The sequence below is a fragment of the Eleutherodactylus coqui genome, chromosome 1, assembly GCF_035609145.1.
Source record: "Eleutherodactylus coqui strain aEleCoq1 chromosome 1, aEleCoq1.hap1, whole genome shotgun sequence".
NCBI lineage: Eukaryota > Metazoa > Chordata > Amphibia > Anura > Eleutherodactylidae > Eleutherodactylus > Eleutherodactylus coqui.
The window spans coordinates 284,168,576-284,195,253 of record NC_089837.1 but is presented as its reverse complement, the minus strand read 5'-3'; the positions used below and the strand labels follow the sequence as shown (position 1 = coordinate 284,195,253).

At 46.3% G+C, this 26,678-nt stretch overlaps 1 protein-coding gene across 1 annotated transcript in view; it reads left to right on the top strand.

The window, feature by feature from the left end:
* The window catches only part of GUCA1C (guanylate cyclase activator 1C), an 87,915-nt gene that overhangs the window by 20,821 nt on the left and 40,416 nt on the right, over positions 1 to 26,678 (top strand). Inside the window, exon 2 of the mRNA XM_066584216.1 lies at positions 10,912 to 11,061. Coding sequence (XP_066440313.1) covers positions 10,912 to 11,061 — 150 coding nt within the window. The remainder of the gene's footprint in view (positions 1 to 10,911; positions 11,062 to 26,678) is intronic.

Sequence of the window (26,678 nt, the reverse complement as noted above, 5' to 3'; positions counted from 1 at the left end):
CGGGTGCAGCCTACGTATTGTTTAGGTATCGCTGCTGTCCGCTGGTGGAGAAGAGAAGTCTGATGAGTGTTAGCCTGTCGGCACTGTCGGTTGACAGGTGGGTACGCTTATCCGTGAAGATTCCCCCAGCCACACTAAACACACTCTCTGACAAGACGCTAGCTGCAGGACAAGCAAGCACCTCCAGGGCATACAGCGTGAGTTCAGGCCACGTGTCCAGCTTCGACACCCAGTAGTTGTAGGGGGCAGAGGCGTCACCGAGGACGGTCGTGCGATCGGCTACGTACTCCCTCACCATCCTTTTACAGTGCTCCGGCCAACTCAGCCTTGACTGGGGACCGGTGACACAGTCTTGCTGGGGAGCCAGAAAGCTGGCAAAGGCCTTGGATAATGGTCCCCTGCCTGCGCTGTACATGCTGCCTGATCTCCCCTGCTACCTGGGCCGCGGATGGGAAGTTTACCATCAGTTTGTCCACCAGCGCCCTGTGGTATAGCATCATTCTCGAACCCCTTTCCTCTTCGGGAATGAGAGTGGAATGGTTCTCCTTATACCGTGGGTCGAGCAGTGTGTACACTCAGTAATCCGTAGTGGCCAGAATGCGTGTAACGCGAGGGTCACGAGAAAGGCATCCTAACATGAAGTCAGCCATGTGTGCCAGGGTACCTGTACGCAACACATGGCTGTCCTCACTCGGAAGATCACTTTCAGGATCCTCCTCCTCCTCCTCTGGCCAAACACGCTGAAAGGATGACAGGCAAGCAGCATGTGTACCCTCAGCAGTGGGCCAAGCTGTCTCTTCCCCATCCTCCTCATGCTCCTCCCCCTCCTCCTCCTCTGGCCATACACGCTGAAAGGATGACAGGCAAGCAGCATGTGTACCCTCAGCAGTGGGCCAAGCTGTCTCTTCCCCCTCCCCCTCATGCTCCTCCCCCTCCTCCTCCTCCTCCTCAACGCGCTGAGATATAGACATGAGGGTGCTCTGACTATCCAGCGACATACTGTCTTCCCCCGCCTCCGTTTCCGAGTGCAAAGCGTCTGCCTTTATGCTTTGCAGGGAACTTCTCAAGAGGCATAGCAGAGGAATGGTGACGCTAATGATTGCAGCATCCCCGCTCAGCATCTGGGTAGACTCCTCAAAGTTTCCAAGGACCTGGCAGATGGCTGCCAACCAGGCCCACTCTTCTGTAAAGAATTGAGGAGGCTGACTCCCACTACGCCGCCCATGTTGGAGTTAGTATTCCGCAATAGCTCTACGCTGCTCATAGAGCCTGGCCAACATGTGGAGCGTAGAGTTCCACTGTGTGGGTACGTTGCACAGCAATCGGTGCACTGGCAGATGAAACCGATGCTGCAGGGTGCGCAGGGTGGCAGCGTCCGTCTTGGAGTTGCGGAAATGTGCGCTGACCCGGCGCACCTTTCCGAGCAGGTATGACAAGTGTGGGTAGCTTTTCAGAAAGCGCTGAACCACCAAATTAAAGACATGGGCCAGGCATGGCACGTGCGTGAGGCTGCCAAGCTGCAGAGCCGCCACCAGGTTACGGCCGTTGTCACACACGACCATGCCCGGTTGGAGGCTCAGCAGCGCAAGCCAGTGGTCGGTCTGCTCTGTCAGACCCTGCAGCAGTTCGTGGGCCGTGTGCCTCTTCTCTCCTAAGCTGAGTAGTTTCAGCACGGCCTGCTGACGCTTGCCCACCGCTGTGCTGCCATGCCGCGCGACACCGACTGCTGGCGACGTGCTGCTGCTGACACATCTTGATTGCGAGACAGAGGTTGCGTAGGAGGAGGAGGAGGGTGGTTTAGTGGAGGAAGCATACACCGCCGCAGATACCACCACCGAGCTGGGGCACGCAATTCTGGGGGGTGGGTAGGACGTGAGCGGTCTCAGGCTCTGACTCTGTCCCAGCCTCCACTAAATTCACCCAATGTGCCGTCAGGGAGATATAGTGGCCCTGCCCGCCTGTGCTTGTCCACGTGTCTGTTGTTAAGTGGACCTTGGCAGTAACCGCGTTGGTGAGGGCGCGTACAATGTTGCGGGAGACGTGGTCGTGCAGGGCTGGGACGGCACATCGGGAAAAGTAGTGGCGACTGGGAACCGAGTAGCGCGGGGCCGCCGCCGCCATCATGCTTTTGAAAGCCTCCGTTTCCACAAGCCTATACGGCAGCATCTCCAGGCTGATCAATTTGGCAATATGCACGTTTAACGCTTGAGCGTGCGGGTGCGTGGCGGCGTACTTGCGCTTGCGCTCAAACAGTGGCGCTAGCGACGTCTGGACGCTGCGCTGAGAGACATTGCTGGATGGGGCCGAGGACAGCGGAGGTGAGGGTGTGGGTGCAGGCCAGGAGACGGTAGTGCCTGTGTCCTCAGAGGGGGTTGGATCTCAGTGGCAGGTTGGGGCACAGGGGGAGAGGCAGTGGTGCAAACCGGAGGCGGTGAACTGCCTTCGTCCCACCTTGTGGGGTGCTTGGCCATCATATGCCTGCGCATGCTGGTGGTGGTGGCTCCCCAGCTGATCTTGGCGCGACAAAGGTTGCACACCACTGTTCGTCGGTCGTCAGGCATCTCTGTGAAAAACTGCGACACCGTAGAGCACCTTGATCTCTGCAGGGTGGCATGGCGCGAGGGGGCGCTTTGGGAAACAGTTGGTGGATTATTCGGTCTGGCCCTGCCTCTACCCCTGGCCACCGCACTGGCTCGGCCTGTGCCCACACCCTGACTTGGGCCTCCGCGTCCTCGCCCGCGTCCACGTCCTCTAGGCCTACCCCTACCCCTCAGCATGGTGTATTACCAGTAGTGCAGAAACAGAACGCTGTAATTAAATGTGCCGCTTATTGGCCTGTGGTTGGAGGCTGACTTTGCTTACAGAACGCCAGGAAATAATTTTGCACAAGCCTGCTGTAACACTTAGCTGGCTGCGTATGAATTTGGAGAACTACTACACCCAGCAGAGACCCAGAACACTGAGGACAGTCACAGGCAGCCCAAATAGATTTTTTTCCCCAAATTTTTTTGCAAAGGCCCACTGCCTATATTCAATCAATATGTCTTCTGTCCCTGCCTAAGCGCTTCTGGCCCTGGAGTATGTCAAAGAACTGCAGAGTGTTGCACTGTGAACTGCAATACAGCGGTGATATCACAGCCCAGACAGAGCCAGGAAATAATTTTGCGCAAGCCTGCTGTAACACTTAGCTGGCTGCGTATGAATTTGGAGAACTACTACACCCAGCAGAGACCCAGAACACTGAGGACAGTGACAGGCAGCCCAAATACATTTTTTTCCCCAAATTTTTTTGCAAAGGCCCACTGCCTATATTCAATCAATATGTCTTCTGTCCCTGCCTAAGCGCTTCTGGCCCTGGAGTATGTCAAAGAACTGCAGAGTGTTGCACTGTGAACTGCAATACAGCGGTGATTTCACAGCCCAGACAGAGCCAGGAAATAATTTTGCGCAAGCCTGCTGTAACACTTAGCTGGCTGCGTATGAATTTGGAGAACTACTACACCCAGCAGAGACCCAGAACACTGAGGACAGTCACAGGCAGCCCAAATAGATTTTTTTCCCCAAATTTTTTTGCAAAGGCCCACTGCCTATATTCAATCAATATGTCTTCTGTCCCTGCCTAAGCGCTTCTGGCCCTGGAGTATGTCAAAGAACTGCAGAGTGTTGCACTGTGAACTGCAATACAGCGGTGATTTCACAGCCCAGACAGAGCCAGGAAATAATTTTGCGCAAGCCTGCTGTAACACTTAGCTGGCTGCGTATGAATTTGGAGAACTACTACACCCAGCAGAGACCCAGAACACTGAGGACACTCACAGGCAGCCCAAATAGATTTTTTTCCCAAAATTTTTTTGCAAAGGCCCACTGCCTATATTCAATCAATATGTCTTCTGTCCCTGCCTAAGCGCTTCTGGCCCTGGAGTATTACTGCAGGGTGCAATGCTCTGCACGGCCGATATACCAAAAAAAAAAATGTGCAACACTGCAAAAAGCAGCCTCCACAGTACTGCACATGGTTAGATGTGGCCCTAAGAAGGACCGTTGGGGTTCTTGAAGCCAAAAATACTCCTAACACTCTCCCTATAGCAGCTCCGGCAGCAACAGCACTTTCCCTCCTCTATGTCAGAACAAATCTGTGGCGAGCCGCGGGAGGGGACGATTTTTATACTCGGGTGACACCTGATCTCGCCAGCCACTCACTGCAGGGGGGTGGTATAGGGCTTGAACGTCGCAGGGGGAAGTTGTAATGCCTTCCCTGTCTTTCTATTGGCCAGAAAAGCGCGCTAACGTCTCAGAGATGAAAGTGAAAGTAACCCGAACATCGTGTGGTACTCGTTACGAGTAACGAGCATCTCGAACACGCTAATACTCGAACGAGTATCAAGCTCGGGCGAGTACGTTCGCTCATCTCTAGTCATATGGTATAAATATTATGTTAACTTTTTTTTCTACGAATAGTTATGTGCAATATAAACACTTTTTTTTCTGTAAAAACATCTAGATGACATTATCAGCAATGAGTGCAGCATTTATGGGATTAAATCGTGAAGGGGAGTGATTAGATGAGCAAGTCTTCATCCTTTTACTCTTTTCCTAGGAAAAACCCGATATGTGACAATCAGAGAGCAAATAACGTGATAACGTGAACAAAAATTCATGTCACCCTTTTCATGGGGTTCCCAGAGAGATTTACAGGAGAATTGCATATCTTCTCTGCTGCTGGTCTCTTTCCCCCTCTCAAACGGCTGTAACTCTGGTTCTGTAAGGGCTACAAACATACTTTTGGTGTCATTTTAAAGCCAAGAATGTTAGCTTTAACCACTCAGTGACCAAGCCTGTTTGCACCTTAATGACCAAGCCAAAGTTTGGAAATCTGACATCTGTCACTTTAACATAGAATAACTCTGTTAAGGTTTTGCATATTCAAGTGATTATGACATTGTTTTTTGCGACACATTGTACTTCATTTAGGTTGTAAAAATAGTGCAATAGAAATTGTGTATATTTATTAACCCTTTCCAATCCACTGTCTGACGTCTTCCTACATTCTGATTGAAGCTTGTCCAGCTCCAATGTCAGAAGACGTCCGGCAGGGTATTCCTACCATCTATTGCCAGCCACTTCGCTGTCGGAGCCTCTCAGGCGCACACACACTGGCTTTAGCCAGCAGATGGCACCATTGTGTAACAGTAAAAAGAGAAAGCCTTTTAGGAAACCCCGGATCCAAAATTGGATTGGAAAGGGTTAAAAGCACCAAAATTGGAACTTTTTTTTTAATTGACTTTTTTCACATTTTCAATTGCAATATCTCAAAAAATGTGCAAGCATACTATACAAATTTTTGATAAAATACATATTTTCATCTGTTTACTTTATTCTGGATGCACATTTAAAAAACTATTTTTTTAACCATTTAGGAGACGTACAAATTTAACATTGATTATCAACATTTTGAGGAACACGTTGTTTTCCTACATCAAGCCAAGATTGCACAGGTTCATAGGTGTCAGAATGATAGATACCCCCACAAATGACCTTTTGAAAACTAGACCCCTTACCAAATTCCTCTAGGGGTGTACTGCTTATTTTGATCCCACAGTTTTCGAATGAATGTAAGCAAAGCAGAAGGAAAATAATTACGATTTAAATTTTTTTGTTAATTGTGTCAATTTAAAAACAGTTTTGTTACGTGCACTGTTGAGACACAATCCTCTGCTTCGGTGTCTGGCAGACGTGGGCATCATCCTGCTTTCCCTGTTCACTGAGCTTATATTTATTCTCTTCCAGCGCTCTTAGGGTTAATTGCTTCAGGGCCTCCTGCTCAGCTGATGCACCTTTTCTAATCACCACCCTATATAGCTGTCATGGTCCTTTCAGACAGTGCTGCAGTGTTGTTGTGAGATTTGTTTCCATAGCTCCATATTTAGCCGCTGCACCGGCAGTTACCTTGGTATGCACTCATGTTCTGTGTTTTGTTGCTCCTCCGTTCATGTATCCTGCTGTCTGTTATCCTTGTGAGTCTGATTCTCTGTTTATCCTAGTCAGCTTGTTCCTAATTTCTTTCTGTACTCCCCGGTATTGTTCGGTCTTTTGTCATATAGGTGTTCTGTCCTGTCAGGGTCAGTCGGCGTCTAGAGGAAGACCGCAGGGTCATCCTTATCAGGACGCCAGCTCTACTTATAGGCAGGGGTTTTCCTCTCCTTGTTATCAGCTACAGGCAAGATACTTTTGCTAGTTTCCATCAGTATACGGGTTTGTACATTTGGTATCTTACCTCCCATGCTGGGGTCAGCTGTCAGCCGTGCTGGACTGGATCATCACCTACACAGTAGGTTGATACTGAGTTTCCACATCCACAGTCATTACAAGTTTTTTTTTTTGTACAGCACACATATGAATGAAGACATGCACCCCAAAATGGATACCCCTGTTTGTCCTATGTTCAGAAACCTACCATTGTGGCCTTAATCTACTTACAGGACACATGGCTAGGCTTATAATGGAGGGACCACCCATTGGATTTCAGGGTACAACTGAGTAAATTGCAGGCCCTATTGCCCACTTGTAGAGCCATTGAGAAGCCAAAACAATAAAGAACTCCCACAAATGACCCCATTTTGAAAACTAAACCCCTTAATGAATTCCTCTAGGGGTGTACTGCGTATTTTGATCCCACAGTTTTTAAATGAATCTAAGCAAAGTAGAAGGAAAAAATTATGATTTTAAATTTTTTGGCAATTGTGTCAATTTAAAAAGTTTTTTTTTGTACAGCACACATATGAATGAAGACTTGCACCCCAAAATGGATACCCCTGTTTGTCCTGTGTTCAGAAACATACCCATTGTGGCCCTAATCTACCTACAGGACACATGGTTAGACTTATAATGGAGGGAACACCCATTGGATTTCAGGACACAACTGAATAAATTCCAGGCCCCATTGCTCACTTCTGCAAAAAAAAAATAGACTGCCTAAAAATAATCCCCCCCTCCGTGCCCTTTTTGGCATTCACTAAATTTTAGATAAAAGTAATAATGTAAACTGTATGGTATGTCCAAAGACAGAGGTAATTGCGGAGACCTGGTTGGGATGGGCACATGGGGCAATAAAATCAGGTATCTCTCCTCTCATGCCTTTCTGGGAGGTATTTCTTGATCTCAGGGGCAGGGATGGGGTGTAGAAAGTGGCGCTCTGTGAGCCTTCATAAGCTTGCTGAGGTGTGGTGGTCTCAAACAGAAGCACTGAACAAGCTACTCCTGGAACTGCAGGAGGATGAGCATTCCCGAGGGTTCTTGTAAATTGCGTCAGCATTACAGGTAGCGATTTGAATAATGCTGGATTTACACGACTGTATGTGGAAACTGCGGAGGCCCGCAGTGGATCCCAGCTGTGAGCCGGGCCATGGCCCTGCATACGGCTGCGTAATGTACTGCACATAAGACGGTCATGCACAGTACACCTTTTTTTGTTTATATTTTCCACGCCGTCACTTAGCGATGATGCTACTACCCACAGCTTGTACACAATGTAGTTGTGTATAGGGCTGCGGGTATATCTGCAACCATGGAGCATAACGGGCTCTATATCATGGATATCTGCAGTAAAATAGAACATGCTGTGTTCTGTTTTCTGTGAGTGGATTATGTAATTCCGACCCGCTAATGTAAGCAGAATTGTATAATGCAATGCATATTACCACGGATCAAACACATGCGGAATCTGTAATTTCTATCCAGCCGTGTGAGACCGGCCTAAGGTAGATCGCTACCTTTTTATCATGTGACTGGGGACCACTCAACAAGGCCTCCAGTCACTGCTCCAGGCTCTCGGCTACCATCTGGGCTCCCCGGCTCCAGCACGTGTCCGGCATTTTTCTGGAGGGTGCTTGCAGAGAAGCCGGGGAAGGTCTGTAGAGGAGGAGTATTGCATTTAAATGCAGAGGCCTCTGGTAAAAAGTTTCATATCTTTTCACCAATCGCAACAGTGGGGGGAGATGAAACTTCAACTTTTAAAAAAAACTCTTACATGATTGCCATTATCCGTTGGATAATGGCAATCATGTGACTAGGAACCACATACCGCAGCACCCCGTGTCATCTCGAGGCTCTCGGCTGCCTTTGGTAGCCAGGAGCAGGGAGATTTAAAATTTCCTGGGTAATCCTGGACTTTGCATGCGTCCACCATTATGCTGACGAAGCTGGGAAAGGTCCGCGGATAAAGATCTCATCGGGGGACAAATCCGGGGACCTTGGGTTTGTAATTTTATCTCCCCTCACGATACGATCTGTAAGGGGAGATGAAAATGTAACTTTTTAAACCTTTATTTTTTTTTTTACAGTTAACTTTACATGATCAGTGTTATCCGATGTATAATGGCGATCATGTGATCGGAACCGCATATAGCCAGGTGCAGAGAGATTTTAATTTTGCCAGGCTCATCATGGAGGACGGGGGTGAGTATTTTCAGCTGCCCTCGTGGATCATATCCATAAGGGCAGCTGAAACTTAAACTTTTTCAGATTTTTTTTACTTTTCTGTGATTGCCAACATCCATTAGATAACAGTGATCACAGGCCTGGGGACTGGTCACAATGGTCTCTGGTGATATCTCCTGCCTCCTGGCTGGGAGCCAGGGGCTTTCAAATTTCCCAGGCCTCCTGGCCTTCTGAGCATGCAACTGTCATGATGACATTTGGCACGGATGTGCAGAAGACCTGTGTCTGCTCCTGGAGGACCAAATAGCCGTTGGGCATCACAGAATACGGGGGTGAGTACACTCAGTTGTCCTAATGGATCTGATTAATGAGCATAACTGAATCTTTAACTTTTAAAAAACTTTTTTACACTTTAATGTGATCCAATGGATAGCGCCTATCACATGACTGGAGGGGGGGTGGGCTTCCCGCGATCCCCCCCCCCCTTCCTTCATGACAGCTCCAGGTTGTTGGCTACCTCTGGTAACTGACAGAATGGTGATGTCACATCCACAGACAATGTGGCTTTAATTCCCAGAGGAAACATGTTTTTACGTCCCTGGGGATTAAAGCCCACTAAGCAGTGGTGTGGTCACTAAGGGGTTAAATGACACCAAGAGCTTAATAGTAGCCCTGATAGAACTTGAGCTTTAGTTATTCAAATTTGAACTAATTCCATTTGTCCTAAACTGTAATGTGCTTTTCCTGCAGAATAAACAGAGCTTGCCAGATATGTTAGTCAAAAAAAGACCTCTATTGCCTAAAATGAATCCATGATTGTACCTTATAAGTTTTAAAAGGTTTCTCTTAAAACACTGCAATATGACAGGTCTCATTCATAAATTTTACTACCTCAGTCACATGGCTTTCAAGAGCCAGTTACCAACTATAACTGTCAAACACCCAACAGAGCCAATTACACATATAAATAACCTATACGCCCTTTCTTTTTTATCTATCAAAACAGTCCCTTATCTTTATATTTCCGTTATCTGCCTTTTCTTGCCTTTTATTTCCTTTACTAATTTGTGTTCCCATGCAGTTGTACGTATTAGTGTATCTTGACGCCACCAGAAGCTAGAGGAATGCCTCTGTCAAACCCCTGGCTCTCAATTGGGTCAAAGTGTTAAGGTCCTACCAGCGTGTACATACATGAGAGGTGTCGCTGCAGGTTTAAGATGACACTTACTTCTGCAGTTACCATTCCTCATTGGAACCCACTGCTCCCTCAGTGTCTGCCGCCGTCTCTGTGTGCTCCGACGTGCTTGCAATGCAGGGAGTCCATACGCTGCTTCTCCTTGTCTCTTCTGGCCTCTGTCGTGTCCGTGCTCCCGGTCGTCAAGGTTACAGTTATGGTCCCCGCAGCTCACAGCCCTCCACCGAGCCCTTCCTTAGTGTAACCCACTGCGGCCATCGCTCCCTCATTGTCCCCCGCCGTGGCTCTGTGCTCCGATGTACTGGCACTGCAGGGAGGCCGTACGCCGGCTGTATCTTCTGCCCGCTGTAGGCTCCCTGTTCCGGGCCAGTGGGGTGACACCAAGAAGGGGGAGGGTGTGCAGCCGGCCGCTCAGAATGACAAGCCAAGGTTAAAAAATCACAAGGCTGTGCGAAGGGCTGCCACTGTTAACTCCACTGCTACACGAAATGAACAGGGTGGGTGGCTGGCCGCAGGTAAGGCCTGCTGCAGACCCCACTCTCTGCTTCTCTTCCACATGGGGCTGCGCGTCTGCAGCAGGGACCGCTGTCTACATTGTCCCTTTGAACTTTAGTGGCCTGCCAGGACCTTCAGGTGAAGTACCTCTGCAGCCTATCACGTTCAGGGGGCGTCACCCCGTCAATCTTGACTCCATCAGGATTTCCTGGTGGCATCAAGATACACTAATACCGCAGTTGTATATGAATATAACCAATATTATTAACATTATACATCATGATGATAGTCTGCCTGATCTCAAATAACAAATACTCCTCCACCACCCGGCTGCTGCTTTTATGACTAGACATGAATCCTTTCTCATCATATACCAGACATAACACATGTGACGCTATGTTCACATATGCATTGGAGGTTCCATCGCAGATTTTCAGGGGGAAGAAAAACTGAATGGCACGTGTTTTTTACCAGTCAAAACAGAACCTTGGCAGAACCAAACACAGAGTTCAATGAGCACTTTATCCATCAAGTGACAGATCCAGTTATGTGTTGTGATTTTCAGTATAAACAAAAACACACATGTGAACAGGGGACAATACAGCATACATAGAGCACAAGCAGCATCGGGCAAGTATTGTAGCATACATAAGATAGTACACTATGTATGTAATTTATTACACTTAACATGGTGCACATAAAGTGTTAAAAGTAAATTACAAATCCAATAATACAAATATCTTTCATGTTCCATGTGCTTACTCAATTTTTTTGTTCACTTTCAGGATGGATTTATCGACTTTTTGGAATTTATTGCTGCAATAAACCTGGTTTTACGAGGAAAAATTGATCAGAAATTAAAGTGGTATTTTAAGCTATATGATGCAGATGGGAATGGATCAATTGACCGAAAAGAATTGCTCGGTATAATAACGGTAAGGAATAGAAACCTTCTCTCTTGGGATTGAACACTGTTCATAGAAGTAGTTGTATATCATTTTCAGTTATCATTCATCTTTACTTCTTCTGTGAAAGTTTCTACCCAATGTTTTATATGACCCAAGTGCCAGATAAATTTTTGTGGCATAATTCAGGCATTGTATAGAATTCTACAGGGAATAATGAGACCAAGGTAAGTTCAGGTTATATTGAATTGTGCAGTCATAATGCTTTGATTTCTAGTGAATTTTTAAAGGGAAAGGAACCATGTAATAGCGTTTTGTCAGATCTAGTTAGATGGCCCTCAAAAGGGTAAAGGACAAGACTAAAACACTGACTGCGCAGGAGAGGCAATGAGAGAAATTATGTAAAGCATGATGGAAGAGTAAATCATAATGGAATGATCATGCATGCTAAAAAAATGTATATTTTATAGAAGAAAACTTATTATAATACACATGTTAAAAAGGACTAGTCAGCTCTCCCAACATATCTGTTTAATTCTTATATTCCACATAAAAAACCCTGTTTTCTGGAACTCTGCTTTGTGCTATTCCTTTATTCTTTCTGGAATACATTTACACACAAAACATTGAATCAGCACGATGCAGAGTTCTAGGAAAAGGTACTTAATAATTGTACACTTTTTTATGACCAATATAAGCATTTAGTAAAATAGACTTGTCAGGAAATCAGACGGGTCCTCTTTAAACTGGTTAAACAGCTTACAATGCTATAAAATATTGTAACAAATGAAGCAACACCTTACTAATTCCTTGCCATTCCCATTAGTTCGCAGTTTCCTTCCTGGTATCTACTTACTCTGCTCCAGAGATGACGTGTCAACACCATATGACCACACCAGCTAATCACTAGCCTCAGCTATATCTACAGTGGTGTCAACACATCAAAGGTCCAAAACACAAGATTTCTTGCAGCATTCATATATGGTTAAAAACAAAAAAAATTATTACAGCATTCTTAAAAACATTTCCATAGAAGCAAGAAAGTAAAAGGGGAATGCTTTTACATGTTTCAAGCCTCACAAACTGGGCTCTTCCTCATAATCTCATTCTCAACTCTCTGCCTCTAGTTAGAAAAAAACCACTTCTACACTTGTGATGAATAACTAATCATGTTGAAGATACACATGATGTCAAGGCAAAAGTCTATCACAATAAATGTAAAGTAAATCAGAGCGATGATTCAAACCTCCAGGTTGGAAGCTATCTAAAACCATAATCCAAAAGGCTACTCTATTCATCAATATTGCATCCCAATCTTTACCTCTGAGGCTTGTTAACCCTCTCCCAGCCCCTAAACCTGAAATGAAGTAACGTTTCCCGAATGTATTGATCACACATATCGCAAACTACACAAAGAACAATTAATGATATATACCACGTGTGGTGGAACAATTAATGAAGGATGAGATTTTAAAGTTCTTTTTAGCTACATTAGACAAAAATGTCTTGGTAGCCAACATATATTTTCAACATCCACATGTCAACATGCCACATTTGTATGAACTCCTAATGGTCAACCATGTGATTGCTTCAGATTCTGTTTTAATTACTAGAGGAGAAAGAACGTTCCCAATAGTCATACACCTCCTTGCAGAAGAATTACAGTCTGACTGTAATATAATTTTCAATTTATTGTCTGCATGCAGGATAGGTAACTATTTCTTGACTATGGAAATTACTTTATTGTAATCTGTGGAGTATTGCATTGTAAACATGGGAAAAGCACACACATGTGATCTATTCTTTTTCGATAACTGTAAATTACCTTTTCTATAATTATATGATGCGATTTGCAGTCCACGTCTATTATGCAATCATCTGGTACTATATTGTCATTCTTAGTTATAATATCTGTCATCTCTACATAAACGCCGTGTGTTGTTGTTGTTTATTCGTTCAGTCGCTTCCGAGTCTTCGTGACCTTGTGACCACGCCAGAGCTTCCTGTTGGCTGTCATCATCCCCAACTCCATCAAGGTCCAGTCTGTCACCTGAAGGATATCATCCATCCACCTTGCCCTTGGTCAGCCCCTCTTTTTTTTGCCTTCCACTTTACCCATCATCAGCATCTTCTCCAAGGTATCCTGTCTTATGTGGCCAAAGTACTTCAGTTTTGCCTTTAATATCATTCCCTCCAGTGAGCCATCTGGCTTTATTTCCTGGAGTATGGACTGGTTTGATCTTCCTGCAGTCCAAGGCACTCTCAGAAGTTTCCTCCAACACCACAGTTCAAAAGCGTCTATTTTCCTTCGCTCAGCCTTTCTTATGGTCCAGCTCACATAGGTTACTATGGGGAATACCATTGCTTTAACTTTGCAGACCTTCGTTGTCAGTGTGAGGTCTCTGCTCTTAACTATTTTATTGAGATTGGTCATTGCTCTCCTTCCAAGAAGTAAACGTCTTCTGATTTCCTGGCTGCAGTCCATATCTGCAGTAATCTTTGCATTTAGAAATATGAAATCTTTCACTTCCTCCACGTTTTCTTTCTCTAATTGACGGTTGTCAATCAATCTGGTTGCCATACTCTTTTTTTTTTTTTTTTTTTTTGTTTTTTTGTTTGACTGCAACCCAGCTTTTGCACTTTCTTCTTTCACTTTGGGAATAAGGCTCCTCAGCTCCTCCTCGCTTTCAGCCATCAAAGATGTATCATCTGCATATCTAAGATTGTTAATGATTCTTCCAGCGATTTTTAACTCCATCCTTGGATTCATCAACTCTCGCTCATCGCATGATGTGTTCTGCATACAAGTTGAATAGGTAGGGTGAGAGTATACAACCCTGCCGTACTCCTTTCCCAATCTTATACCAATCTGTTGTTCCATGTTCTGTTCTTACCGTTGCTACTTGATCGTTATACAGATTCCTCAAGAGGCATACAAGGTGACTTGGTACCCCCATACCACCACATAAACACATGTAAGCACATGTAAATTCCCCCATGGGAAAATTCTTTACAATATGAGCAGGATGACTGCTCTATGCATGTAACAATGAATTACCGGTAACCAGTTTCCTTTATAGTTTACTGGAAATGTTACTTCATTGCACATTGCCCATAAGTAGTAAGTCAAGAAAAGGAATCTCCACTGCTGGGACATTATATGTAAAATGGAGATTCATATCATTGCTGTTCAGGTGGAAAACAATATCCAGCACAGCAGACAGACAGCCCCCCGCAAATAATGAGGAGATCGTCTATGTCCTGTCCAAGGTCCCCCATATGAACAGTACAAACCAAATAAATGGAAGACTCCTCCCATATGACAACATGCAAAATTGCCAGGTAGGGCAAGAAGGAAGACCCGATAGGACAGCCGCATGCCTGAAGGTAAAAATCCTGATTAAACATTAAAAAATGATTCTGCAACAAAAAAGGATTAACAAAAAAAGATATTATTTCAACTCATATGGAAAAGTGGTATACTTATTCAAACAGTATGATAGAGCAGACAATGCTCTGTCATGGGGTACTGACATGTACAACGCTAAAATGTCACAAGTAACCCACACATAATTACGTTGTCCTTAGCCGTTTTCAGAATATAATATGACATCAAAGGAATCTATGATAAATCTAGTAACTTCTTTTACTATAGTTTGCAAAAAAAAACATCTAACCACATAGACGATCTCTCAAGTAGAGACCTCATGGAGCAGGGAACTGAGGCTTATGTAATTTCAGCAATGCATGAAAAATGGGAACAGATGGACATTCCACAAAAAGATCCCTTTGTTTTTGTGTCATAAAACCCATGTTCAGACCCTCATCTAGTAAGAACACCAGTCTAGATTGAACCACCGGGGTCCCCTCAAATGCTGATAAGTAGAAGTTCCGATCAAAAGTGGCAATTGATCCGCCCTTATCCACAGGGCGAATTATAATAATGTTATTATCTTATAACTGTTGCATAGCTATTTGTTCTTTTCTCCACAAATTACATTGCCTGTAGTTTTACACCATACAGACTGCGGAGTTTACATTATACAATATTTTGGAGATCATCTATGACCTTAACTCTTGATTATATAGGATAAATAGTCTTAAAGGGGTTGTCCCGCGAAACAAAGTTGGGGTAAGCACTTCTGTATGGCCATATTAATGCACTTTATAATATACATCGTGCATTAATTATGAGCCATACAGAAGTTATTCACTTACCTGTTCCGTTGCTGGCGTCCCCGTCTCCATGGTGCCGTCTAATCTTCAGCGTCTAATCGCCCGTCTTCTTAGTCCGGTCTTCTCCTTTGCTGAATGGGGCCGCTCGTGCCGGAGAGCGGCTCCTCGTAGCTCCACCCCGTTACGTGTGCCGATTCCAGCCAATCAGGAGGCTGGAATCGGCAATGGACCGCACAGAAGTCCTGCGGTCCACCGAGGGTGAAGATCCCGGCGGCCATCTTCACAAGGTAAGTATGAAGACACCGGACCGCGGGGATTCGGGTAAGTACTATGTTTGTTTTTTTTTTATCCCTGCATCGGGTTTGTCTCGCGCCGAAAAAAAAAACAAAAAACGTTTCGGCGCGGGACAACCCCTTTAAGAGTCACTGAAATATTTTGTACATACTGTAAACCAATTAACCTTTGAGGGTCCTGTTCATTTTGCAATTAAACCTGATCCCTCAATGTCATCTGTTTCAAAACGACAAACCAGTAAAAATAATAATCTCTGATTTGTTGACATCACCAAGTTGAAAATCCACGAGAGAGAGAGAGAGAGGAGAGAGAGAGAGAGAGAGAGAGGAGAGAGAGAGAGAGGAGAGAGAGAGAGAGGAGAGAGAGAGAGAGAGAGAGAGAGAGAGAGAGAGGAGAGAGAGAGAGGAGAGAGAGAGGAGAGAGAGAGGGGAGAGAGAGAGGAGAGAGAGAGGAGAGAGAGAGGGAGAGAGAGAGAGGAGAGGGGAGAGAGAGAGGAGAGAGGAGAGAGAGAGGAGAGAGGAGAGAGAGAGGAGAGAGAGAGAGAGAGGGGAGAGAGAGGGGAGAGAGAGAGGAGAGAGAGGAGAGAGAGGAGAGAGAGGAGAGAGAGGAGAGAGAGGAGAGAGAGGAGAGAGAGGAGAGAGAGGAGAGAGAGAGAGGGGGAGAGAGAGAGGAGAGAGAGAGGGGAGAGAGAGAGGAGAGAGAGAGAGGATGAGAGAGAGAGAGAGGAGAGGATGAGAGAGGAGAGAGGAGAGAGAGAGAGAGAGGAGAGAGAGAGGAGAGAGAGAGAGAGGAGAGAGAGAGAGAGGAGAGAGAGAGGAGAGAGGAGAGAGAGGAGAGAGGAGAGAGAGAGAGAAACCTGTAGGAAGAAAAGACAATGTTGCACAATGTATTAGCTAAACAATTACTGTAACTTGATATAAAACACAAATAGGCAAATGCAATTGAATAGGGAAATATGCACTCAGGAATTCCACTAATCCCAAGTCACACTTATAACACAGTACAGTTATGTCAACCATGCATGCTCACTTAGGTTTGGATTAATAAAACACATACCTGTAGCGCTTCTGTTCCTCCTCTATTTGGAATACTTCTTACTGTATTGTCTCTGCCCTTAACTTGATGCAGTGTTTTGGCTTTTTTTTTGAGAGAGAAATGAGGGTCTCAGACAAAAATTGCCTTTTCTCTGACATGACCTATGATATAGTACCCCATTAGGTTTAATTATGTGGTGCATTACAACAGTTTGAATAATATATTTGAACAAAGCATGAGCATGGCACTGTATTTAAAATGTGTGCACATCTGGTCCGGCAACCACGTTCTTCCAAAATGTAGTTTTGGTGCGCATGGATTTTCAATAGTGTGCACACCCAGGCCAGCGCGCATTTCTGGTCACCCTTTTATAAAAAGCCTCTCATACTGTTAACATGTCTCTGTATGATATGCTGGAGAAACAGGCAGATTTGTCAGTAAGCTCTCCGAAGCGCATTGCATTTCCTGTAATGTATCTGCTGTCCTAATGTTAATGGAATAAACATCGGAAGAGTACCTACTCTCCTAAAAAGAAACCTGGATGAAATGTGCTAGAGTGAAGAGAACCAGGGAGGCTAGTCCTGAACTGGTATACCCCAACAAGTTTGTAAAGTTGGCAGAGGAGGGAAATGTCATTACAGAATTTGGACTGCTGCAGCACAACATGGCCTCTGACCACCAGGGAAATGTCTGCTCCAGTAAGAAAGGAAACAGGAGTGCAGGGCAGGCTAGATAGGTCCTGTTAGTGGGGGACTCAATTATTATGTGGACAGACATGGCAATCTGCCACAAAGACCAGGATCGTCAAACAGTGTGTCTTCCTGGCGCTCCAGTTCGACACATTGCGGTTCGGAGTGACAGATTACTGGGAGGGGCTGGTGAGGATTCAGAGGTCATATTACACATTAGCAACAATAACGAATTTAGATGTAAGAAGAAGGTCCTTAAAAACGATTTCAGGGAACTAGGATTTAAGCTTAGGGCAAGGACCTCCAAAGTAATACTACCTGTACCACATGCCACATCAGAAAGGCAGAGGGAGATTAGGGAGGTAAACAAGTGGACTGAAGAGTTGGTGTAGGAAAGAGGGGTTTGAGTTCCTGGAGAACTGGTACGACTTTGCTATCAGCTACAGGTTCTGCCATAAAGATTGGCTGCAGTTCAATTGGGAGGCTGCAGCTGTGCTGTGGGTGAAGACGGCTAAAAGGTTGGAGGAGTGTTTAATCTAGGAATTTGGGGGAGAGCAACCAGAGAGATAAGGGAGAAGATAGTCTTAGGTCACTTTCTATACTAAGTAATGGAAATGAGAGTGGAGTGGTGGGAGGGGTTAGTATAGTTAGAACTGCCAGAATAGTTAATAGGGAAACATTCAATATAAAAAAATAACCAAAACCTTAACTGTATAGAGACTAATGCTAGAAGTATGACCAAAAAGATTGACGATCTGGTAAGTAATAATGTCTGAGGAAATCTACGACAGTATGGAAAACAGAGACTTGGTTGGATGAGAGCTGTGACTGGATGGTGAACCTACAGGGTTATAGTCTGTTTAGAAAAGATCTATCTATTGTAGATAAAATATTTTAGGGGTTTCTGAGATCCTATCCTGTAGTACCTCAAGGAAAAGTGCCTTGGGGTTATGGGGTTATGTCAACCAATCTGATCAGCTTCTATGAGGAGGTAAGTTCTAGATTGAACTGCGGACAGTCATTAACACTTGTGTATCTGGACTTTTCCAAAGCCTTTGACACTGGTTGGTATATAAAATGAGAATTCTTGGTCTGAGTGAGAATATGTTTAAATGGATAAGTAATAGGCCACTGTTACTAGTGGGGTAACACAGGGGTCAGTCCTGGGCCCTATTCTTATTATATTTTTAATAACTTGTAGGATTGCACAGTAAAATAGCAATATTTGAAGATGATACAAAACTATGTAAAGAAATTAACACAAGAGAGGTTGCATGTGGATCTGGATAACTTGGGGGGCTTGGGCATATCATCGTTACACACTAAACAGGAAATCACTGGGAAAAACGGACATGGAAAAGGACTTGGGGATTTTAGTTAAGTGTAAGCTTAACTAGAGAAACCAGTGTCAGGCAGCTGCTGCCAAGGCAAAAAAGCATCATGGGGTGCATCAAAAGAGGTATAGGGGCAGTGGGCCCCTACTGCAAACAGGCATGATATCCCTATTGTATGCAATATGAACCAGCCCCCATCAGGAGCCAAACTCCAATTCATGCAGCGTTGGGAAGCAGATCTCGACATCTGTCTCCTTACCCCGATGGCAGAATTGCTGTACCTTCATCTCAAAGGGTAGCCATCAAGTAGCACTTGCCGAATTTTTGCTTAAAATTTTACATAGGTCATACCTAGTCCCCTCAACAATATATAAATACTCTCCAAATTCTTCTCCAAACTGTTTTAGGGATTGTGATACTTTGGGAATGACATCCCATACATGGTGGACGTGCCCAATGGCAAGGTCTGTCTGGAGGCCGGTGACCAACCTTATGTCTAGAGTCCTGGGCAAAATGTTCCCCCTCTCCCCGTTGACCTGCCTCTTAGCAGACAAGCCTCTCGGCTTCAATAACCAACAGCAAAAGCTCTCACAGCATATTTGCATGGCTGCTAGAATTTATCACTTCCCAATGGCTTTTACCCTCTATTTCACTTAACCCAGTTATTACAAGAATTTCAAGAATGATGATGTACAAAAAAAACTGTCGGCCCTTGAGGGAATATAGCATGGAGCTATTCCTCAAAACTTGACAGCCATGGGCTATGTCCCTGGAAATACCTGGCCTTAATCAATTTCTGAGCACATGAGGACTTGGACCAAGAACAATTCTTATACCCCACTCTCTAATTAAAGAAAAAAAGAAAAGGAAAACCAGGAGGGTCATAGTCAACAAAAAAACGAGGTAGAGGGCATCATGATGAGAACATTCTTCTTCCTCTTTACAAGTCACTGGTCAGACCACACATGAAATATTGTGTACAGTTTTGGACACCGGCACTTAAGATCGACGTATCAGACCTAAAAACGATGTATAAATATATCAGGAAAGAATAGAGTTCTCTCCCACAATCTATTTGTACCAAGAACTGTGACTGTAACAAGGGGGCTTCCTCTACGTCTAAAGTAAAGAAGACTTCTACACCAACACAGAAGAGGGCTCTTTACTGTTGAGCAATGAGACTATGGAATGCTCTTTTGAGGCCATGGCGGTTGCGAACTTAATAAAAGAGTTTAAGAGGGGCCTGGACGCCTTACTTGAGCGTTATAATATTATATCTCATAATCGCTAATTAATTCAGAAGGGTTGTTGATCCGGTGATTATTCCGATTGCCAGATTGGAGTCAGGAAGGAATTTTTTCCCTTAAATTGGGAAAATTGGCTTCATGGGATTTTTTTTAGCCTTCCCTTGCATCAACATTGGTGGGTAATATGCTGAACTGGATGAACATCTGTCTTTTCTCAACCTAACATACAAGGTTACATATAAATAGATGTGTATGCAATGTCCTTTGCTAGATAGAAATGGAATTAACAGGATCTGTGTATAGTCTAGATTGGAATTAATATATATTTTGCCTAAGTAGATTCCTCCAGTGCTTGAAAGACCTGGAAGGATCAGAATCTTTTTGTAGTTCCTACTGAAATAAACACATTTACACTGTAAACAGTTGTGTATTTATATATAACCTACATAAATACTTTGACCATTTCAGATATAGGAAAATCTTTAAGCATCTACTTATGATGAATATGTGTTACCTTAACTATAAACTATAGATATATCTGGTTCATTGCTTGTCAAACAAACACAGCAAAATTATGAGGTGTCTACGTAAACTCAATTTGTAGTAGTTCCAATATAAACTATAAATATATTCTATTCATTCCATCTCTATCAAGCAAAGGAAATTACATACATATCCATTTATATGAAATATGAATTCATTGCATTAGAACCTAAATATATTCTGTTCATAACATGTTTTAGAACAGTGAATAGATGCAGTTAATTCAATGGTAACCAAGCAAAGGAAAATTATTCGGCATCCACTTCTGTGGAATATGTATTCATATAGTTTGTTCAGGAGAATAGGAGTCTACTCATGTGGAATATGTCTTCATTCCACTATCAACTACACATCTATCCTGTTCATTCCTTGTCTATCAGGCATAGAAGAAGTACTGAGCCCCTATTCATGTGGAACATGTATTAATTCCACTACAGGCTCTACATAAAACATATTTATTCTCACTTGTACAAAAAATTTAGGCCCTTTGGCAGTCTCACAGACCAATTTTCTTTAGGTGTTTTCATCCAATTTTGCGGGACTTCCAATTCTTGGTAATATCACCGTTGTGCCAAATTTAATCCACTTCTTGATGACCGGCTTTGCTGTGTTTCATGGTATATGTAATGGAAATCTTTTGTTACCCTTCTCCTGACTGATACCTTTCAACAATCAGATCCCTATGATGTGTTGTAAGCTCTTCAAAGACCATGGCTTTTGCTGAAAAATGCAACTAAGAAAATGTCAGGAAAATCCTGCTAGAAGAGCTGAACTTTATATGGGGTAAATCAGAATCACTTTACATAATGGCTGCCATATACTGACTATTATTTAGCATGAATTTTAACTATGATAGGCTAATTCTGAACACAACCATATTCCCAAATATAAGAGTGTGTTCACACTAATGCAAACATATTATTTCCACAAGATTTCAGTTTGTTTTTCAGTACAGATATTGGGACACATTGAAAGTGGAAATAAATCTGAAACGATTAAGGATGAGCGAGTATACTCGTTAAGGCACTACTCGCTCGAGTAATGTGCCTTAGCCGGGTATCTCCCTGCTCGTCCTTAAAGATTCGGGTGCCGCCGCGGGGCAGGGAGCTGCGGGGGAGAGCGGGGAGGAACGGAGGGGAGATCTCTCTCTCTTCCTCTCTCCCGCCCGCTCTCCCCTGCTCCCCGCCGCGACTCACCTGTCCGCCGCGGCGGTCCCCGAATCTTTATGGACGAGCAGGGAGATACTCGTCTAAGGCACATTACTCGAGCGAATAGTGCCTTAGCGAGTATACTCGCTCATCCTTTAAAACGATTCTTCTTTTATAACCTCACAAATACATGGCATTTTAACAGGGGTGTGTAGACATTTTATATCCACTGTATATAACTAGAGATGAGCGAGCACCAAAATGCTCGGGTGCTCGTTACTCGGGACGAAATTTTCGCGATGCTCGAGGGTTCGTTTCGAGTAATGAACCCCATTGAAGTTAATGGGCGACCCGAGCATTTTTGTATATCGCCAATGCTCGCTAAGGTTTCCATTTGTGAAAATCTGGGCAATTCAAGAAAGTGATGGGAACGACACAGAAACGGATAGGGCAGGCGAGGGGCTACATGTTGGGCTGCATCTCAAGTTCCCAGGTCCCACTATTAAGCCACAATAGCGGCAAGAGTGGGCGCCCCCCCTCCCAACAATTTTTACTTCTGAAAAGCCCTCATTAGCAATGCATACCTTAGCTAAGCACCACACTACCTCCAACAAAGCACAATCACTGCCTGCATGACACTCCGCTGCCACTTCTCCTGGGTTACATGCTGCCCAACCCCCGCTCCCCCCCCCCCCCGCGCACGACCCAGTGTCCACAGCGCACACCAAAGTGTCCCTGCGCAGCCTTCAGCTGCCCTCATGCCACACCACTCTCATGTCTATTTATAAGTGCGTCTGCCATGAGGAGGAACCGCAGGCACACACTGCAGAGGGTTGGCACGGCTAGGCAGCGACCCTCTTTAAAAGGGGCGGGGCGATAGCCCACAATGCTGTACAGAAGCAATGAGAAATATAATTCTGTGCCACCGCCATCAGGAGCTGCACACGTGGGCATAGCAATGGGGAACCTATGTGCCACACGCTATTCATTCTGTCAAGGTGTCTGCATGCCCCAGTCAGACCGCGGTTTTTTATAAATAGTGACAGGCAGGTACAACTCCGCAATGGGAATTCCGTGTGCACCCACAGCATGGGTGGCTCCCTGGAACCCACCGGCTGTACATAAATGTATCCCATTGCAGTGCCCTGGACAGCAGAGCTAACATCAGATTAAATGCAGGTGGGCTTCGGCCCACACTGCATGCCCCCACCTGACCGGGGTTTTTAATTCATAGACACAGGCAGGTACAACTCCCTATTGTGAAGTCCCTGTGGACCGACAGCATGGGTGGCTCCCTGGAACCCACCGACGGTACATAAATATATCCCATTGCAGTGCCCAGCACAGCTGAGGTAATGTCATGTTTAATGCAGGTGGGCTTTGGCCCACACTCCATGCCCCAGTCAGACTGGGGTTCTTTAGAAGTGGACACATGCAGTTACAACTCCGTGTGGACCGACAGCATGGGTGGGTGCCAGGAAGCCACCGGCGGTACATAGATATATCCCATTGCAGTGCCCAGCACAGCTGATGTAACGTCAGCTTTAATGCAGGTGGGCAAAAAATTAATTGGATTACACTGTAGGCGAGGGTCCAAAAAAATTGGTGTACCAACAGTACTAATGTACGTCAGAAAAATTGCCCATGCCCAACCAAGAGGGCAGGTGAAACCCATTAATCGCTTTGGTTAATGTGGCTTAATTTGTAACTAGGCCTGGAGGCAGCCCAGTTAAAATAAAAATTGGTTCAGGTGCAAGTTTCAACGATTTAATGAGCATTAAACATATAAAAATTGTTTACAAAAATTATATGACTGAGCCTGAAAAATTGCCCATTCGACGTGATTACGTCAGGTTTCAGAAGGAGGAGCAGGAGGAGGAGGATGAATATTATACACAGATTGATGAAGCTAAAAGGTCCACATTTTTGATGGTGATAGAGAACAATGCTTCCATCCGCGGGTGCAGCCTACGTATTGTTTAGGTATCGCTGCTGTCCGCTGGTGGAGAAGAGAAGTCTGGGGAAATCCAGGCTTTGTTCATCTTGATGAGTGTAAGCCTGTCGGCACTGTCGGTTGACAGGCGGGTTCGCTTATCTGTGATGATTCCCCCAGCCGCACTAAACACCCTCTCTGACAAGATGCTAGCCGCAGGACAAGCAAGCACCTCCAGGGCATACAGCGCGAGTTCAGGCCACGTGTCCAGCTTCGACACCCAGTAGTTGTAGGGGGCAGAGGCATCACGGAGGACGGTCGTGCGATCGGCTACGTACTCCCTCACCATCCTTTTACAGTGCTCCCGCCGACTCAGCATTGACTGCGGAGCGGTGACACAGTCTTGCTGGGGAGCCAGAAAGCTGTCAAAGGCCTTGGAGAGTGTTCCCCTGCCTGTGCTGTACATGCTGCCTGATCTCCGTGCCTCCCCTGCTACCTGGCCCTCGGAACTGCGCCTTCGGCCACTAGCGCTGTCGGATGGGAATTTTACCATCAGTTTGTCCTCCAGGGTCCTGTGGTATAGCATCACTCTCGAACCCCTTTCCTCTTCGGGTATGAGAGTGGAAAGGTTCTCCTTATACCGTGGGTCGAGCAGTGTGTACACCCAGTAATCCGTAGTGGCCAGAATGCGTGTAACGCAAGGGTCACAAGAAAGGCATCCTAACATGAAGTCAGCCATGTGTGCCAGGGTACCTGTACGCAACACATGGCTGTCCTCACTAGGAAGATCACTTTCAGGATCCTCCTCCTCCTCCTCAGGCCATACACGCTGAAAGGATGACAGGCAAGCAGCATGGGTACCCTCAGCAGTGGACCAAGCTGTCTCTTCCCCCTCCTCCTCATGCTCCTCCTCCTCCTCAACGCACTAAGATATAGACAGGAGGGTGCTCTGAATATCCAGCGACATACTGTCTTCCCCCGCCTCTGTTTCTGAGCGCAAAGCGTCTGCCTTTATGCTTTGCAGGGAACTTCTCAAGAGGCATAGCAGAGGAATGGTGACGCTAATGATTGCAGCATCGCCGCTCACCATCTGGGTAGACTCCTCAAAGTTTCCAAGGACCTGGCAGATGTCTGCCAACCAGGCCCACTCTTCTGTAAAGAATTGAGGAGGCTGACTCCCACTGCGCCGCCCATGTTGGAGTTGGTATTCCACTATAGCTCTACGCTGCTCATCGAGCCTGGCCAACATGTGGAGCGTAGAGTTCCACCGTATGGGCACGTCGCACAGCAGTTGTTGCACTGGCAGATGAAACCGATGTTGCAGGGTGCGCAGGCTGGCAGCGTCCGTGTGGGACTTGCGGAAATGTGCGCAGAGCCGGCGCACCTTTCCGAGCAGGTCTGACAGGCGTGGGTAGCTTTTCAGAAAGTGCTGAACCACCAAATTAAAGACGTGGGCCAGGCATGGCACGTGCGTGAGGCTGCCGAGCTGCAGAGCCGCCACCAGGTTACGGCCATTGTCACACACGACCATGCCCGGTTGGAGGCTCAGCGGCGCAAGCCAGCGGTCGGTCTGCTCTGTCAGACCCTGCAGCAGTTCGTGGGCCGTGTGCCTCTTCTCTCCTAAGCTGAGTAGTTTCAGCATGGCCTGCTGATGCTGGCCCACCGCTGTGCTGCCGTGCCGCGCGACACCGACTGCTGGCGACGTGCTGCTGCTGACACATCTTGATTGCGAGACAGAGGTTGCGTAGGAGGAGGAGGAGAAGGGGGAGGGTGGTTTAGTGGAGGAAGCATACACCGCCACAGATACCACCACCGAGCTGGGGCCCGCAATTCTGGGGGTGGGTAGGACGTGAGCGGTCCCAGGCTCTGACTCTGTCCCAGCCTCCACTAAATTCACCCAATGTGCCGTCTGGGAGATATAGTGGCCCTGCCCGCCTGTGCTTGTCCACGTGTCCGTTGTTAAGTGGACCTTGGCAGTAACCGCATTGGTGAGGGCGCGTACAATGTTGCGGGAGACGTGGTCGTACAGGGCTGGGACGGCACATCGGGAAAAGTAGTGGCGACTGGGAACTGAGTAGCGCGGGGCCGCCGCCGCCATCATACCTTTGAAAGCATCCGTTTCCACAACCCTATACGGCAGCATCTCCAGGCTGATAAATTTGGCTATGTGCACGTTTAACGCTTGAGCGTGCGGGTGCGTGGCGGCGTACTTGCGCTTGCGCTCCAACACTTGCGCTAGCGACGGCTGGACGGTGCGCTGAGAGACATTGGTGGATGGGGCCGAGGTCAGCGGAGTTGAGGGTGTGGGTGCAGGCCAGGAGACGGTAGTGCCTGTGTCTTGAATGGGGGTTGGATCTCAGTGGCAGGTTGGGGCACAGGGGGAGAGGCAGCGGTGCAAACCGTAGGCGGTGAACGGCCTTCGCCCCACCTTGTGGGGTGCTTGGCCATCATATGTCTGCGCATGCTGGTGGTGGTGGCTCCCCGGCTGATCTTGGCTCGACAAAGGTTGCACACTACTGTTCGTCGGTCGTCTGCACTCTCAGTGAAAAACTGCCAGACCTTTGAGCACCTCTGCCTCTGCAGGGTGGCATGGCGCGAGGGGGCGCTTTGGGAAACAGTTGGTGGATTATTCGGTCTGGCCCTGCCTCCACCCATGGCCACCGCACTGCCTCTTCCAACCTGCCCTGCTGCTGCACTTGCCTCCCCCTCTGAAGACCTGTCCTCAGTAGGCGTAGCAAACCAGGTGGGGTCAGTCACCTCATCGTCCTGCTGCTCTTCCTCCGAATCCTCTGTGCTCTCCTCCCTCGGACTTACTCCAATTACTACTACCTGAGTGATAGACAACTGTGTCTCATCGTCATCGTCCTCCTCACCCACTGAAAGCTCTTGAGACAGTTGCCGGAAGTCCCCAGCCTCATCCCCCGGACCCCGGGAACTTTCCAATGGTTGGGCATCGGTCACGACAAACTCCTCCAGTGGGAGAGGATTCGGAACCATTGCTGCCCATTCTGGGCAGGGGCCCGAGAACAGTTCCTGGGAGTCTGCCTGCTCCTCAGAATGTGTCATTGTAATGGAGTGAGGAGGCTGGGAGGAAGGAGGAGCAGCAGCCAGAGGATTCAGAGTTGCAGCAGTGGACGGCGCAGAATTCTGGGTGGTCGATAGATTGCTGGATGCACTTTCTGCCATCCACGACAGGACCTGCTCACACTGCTCATTTTCTAATAAAGGTCTACCGCGTGGACCCATTA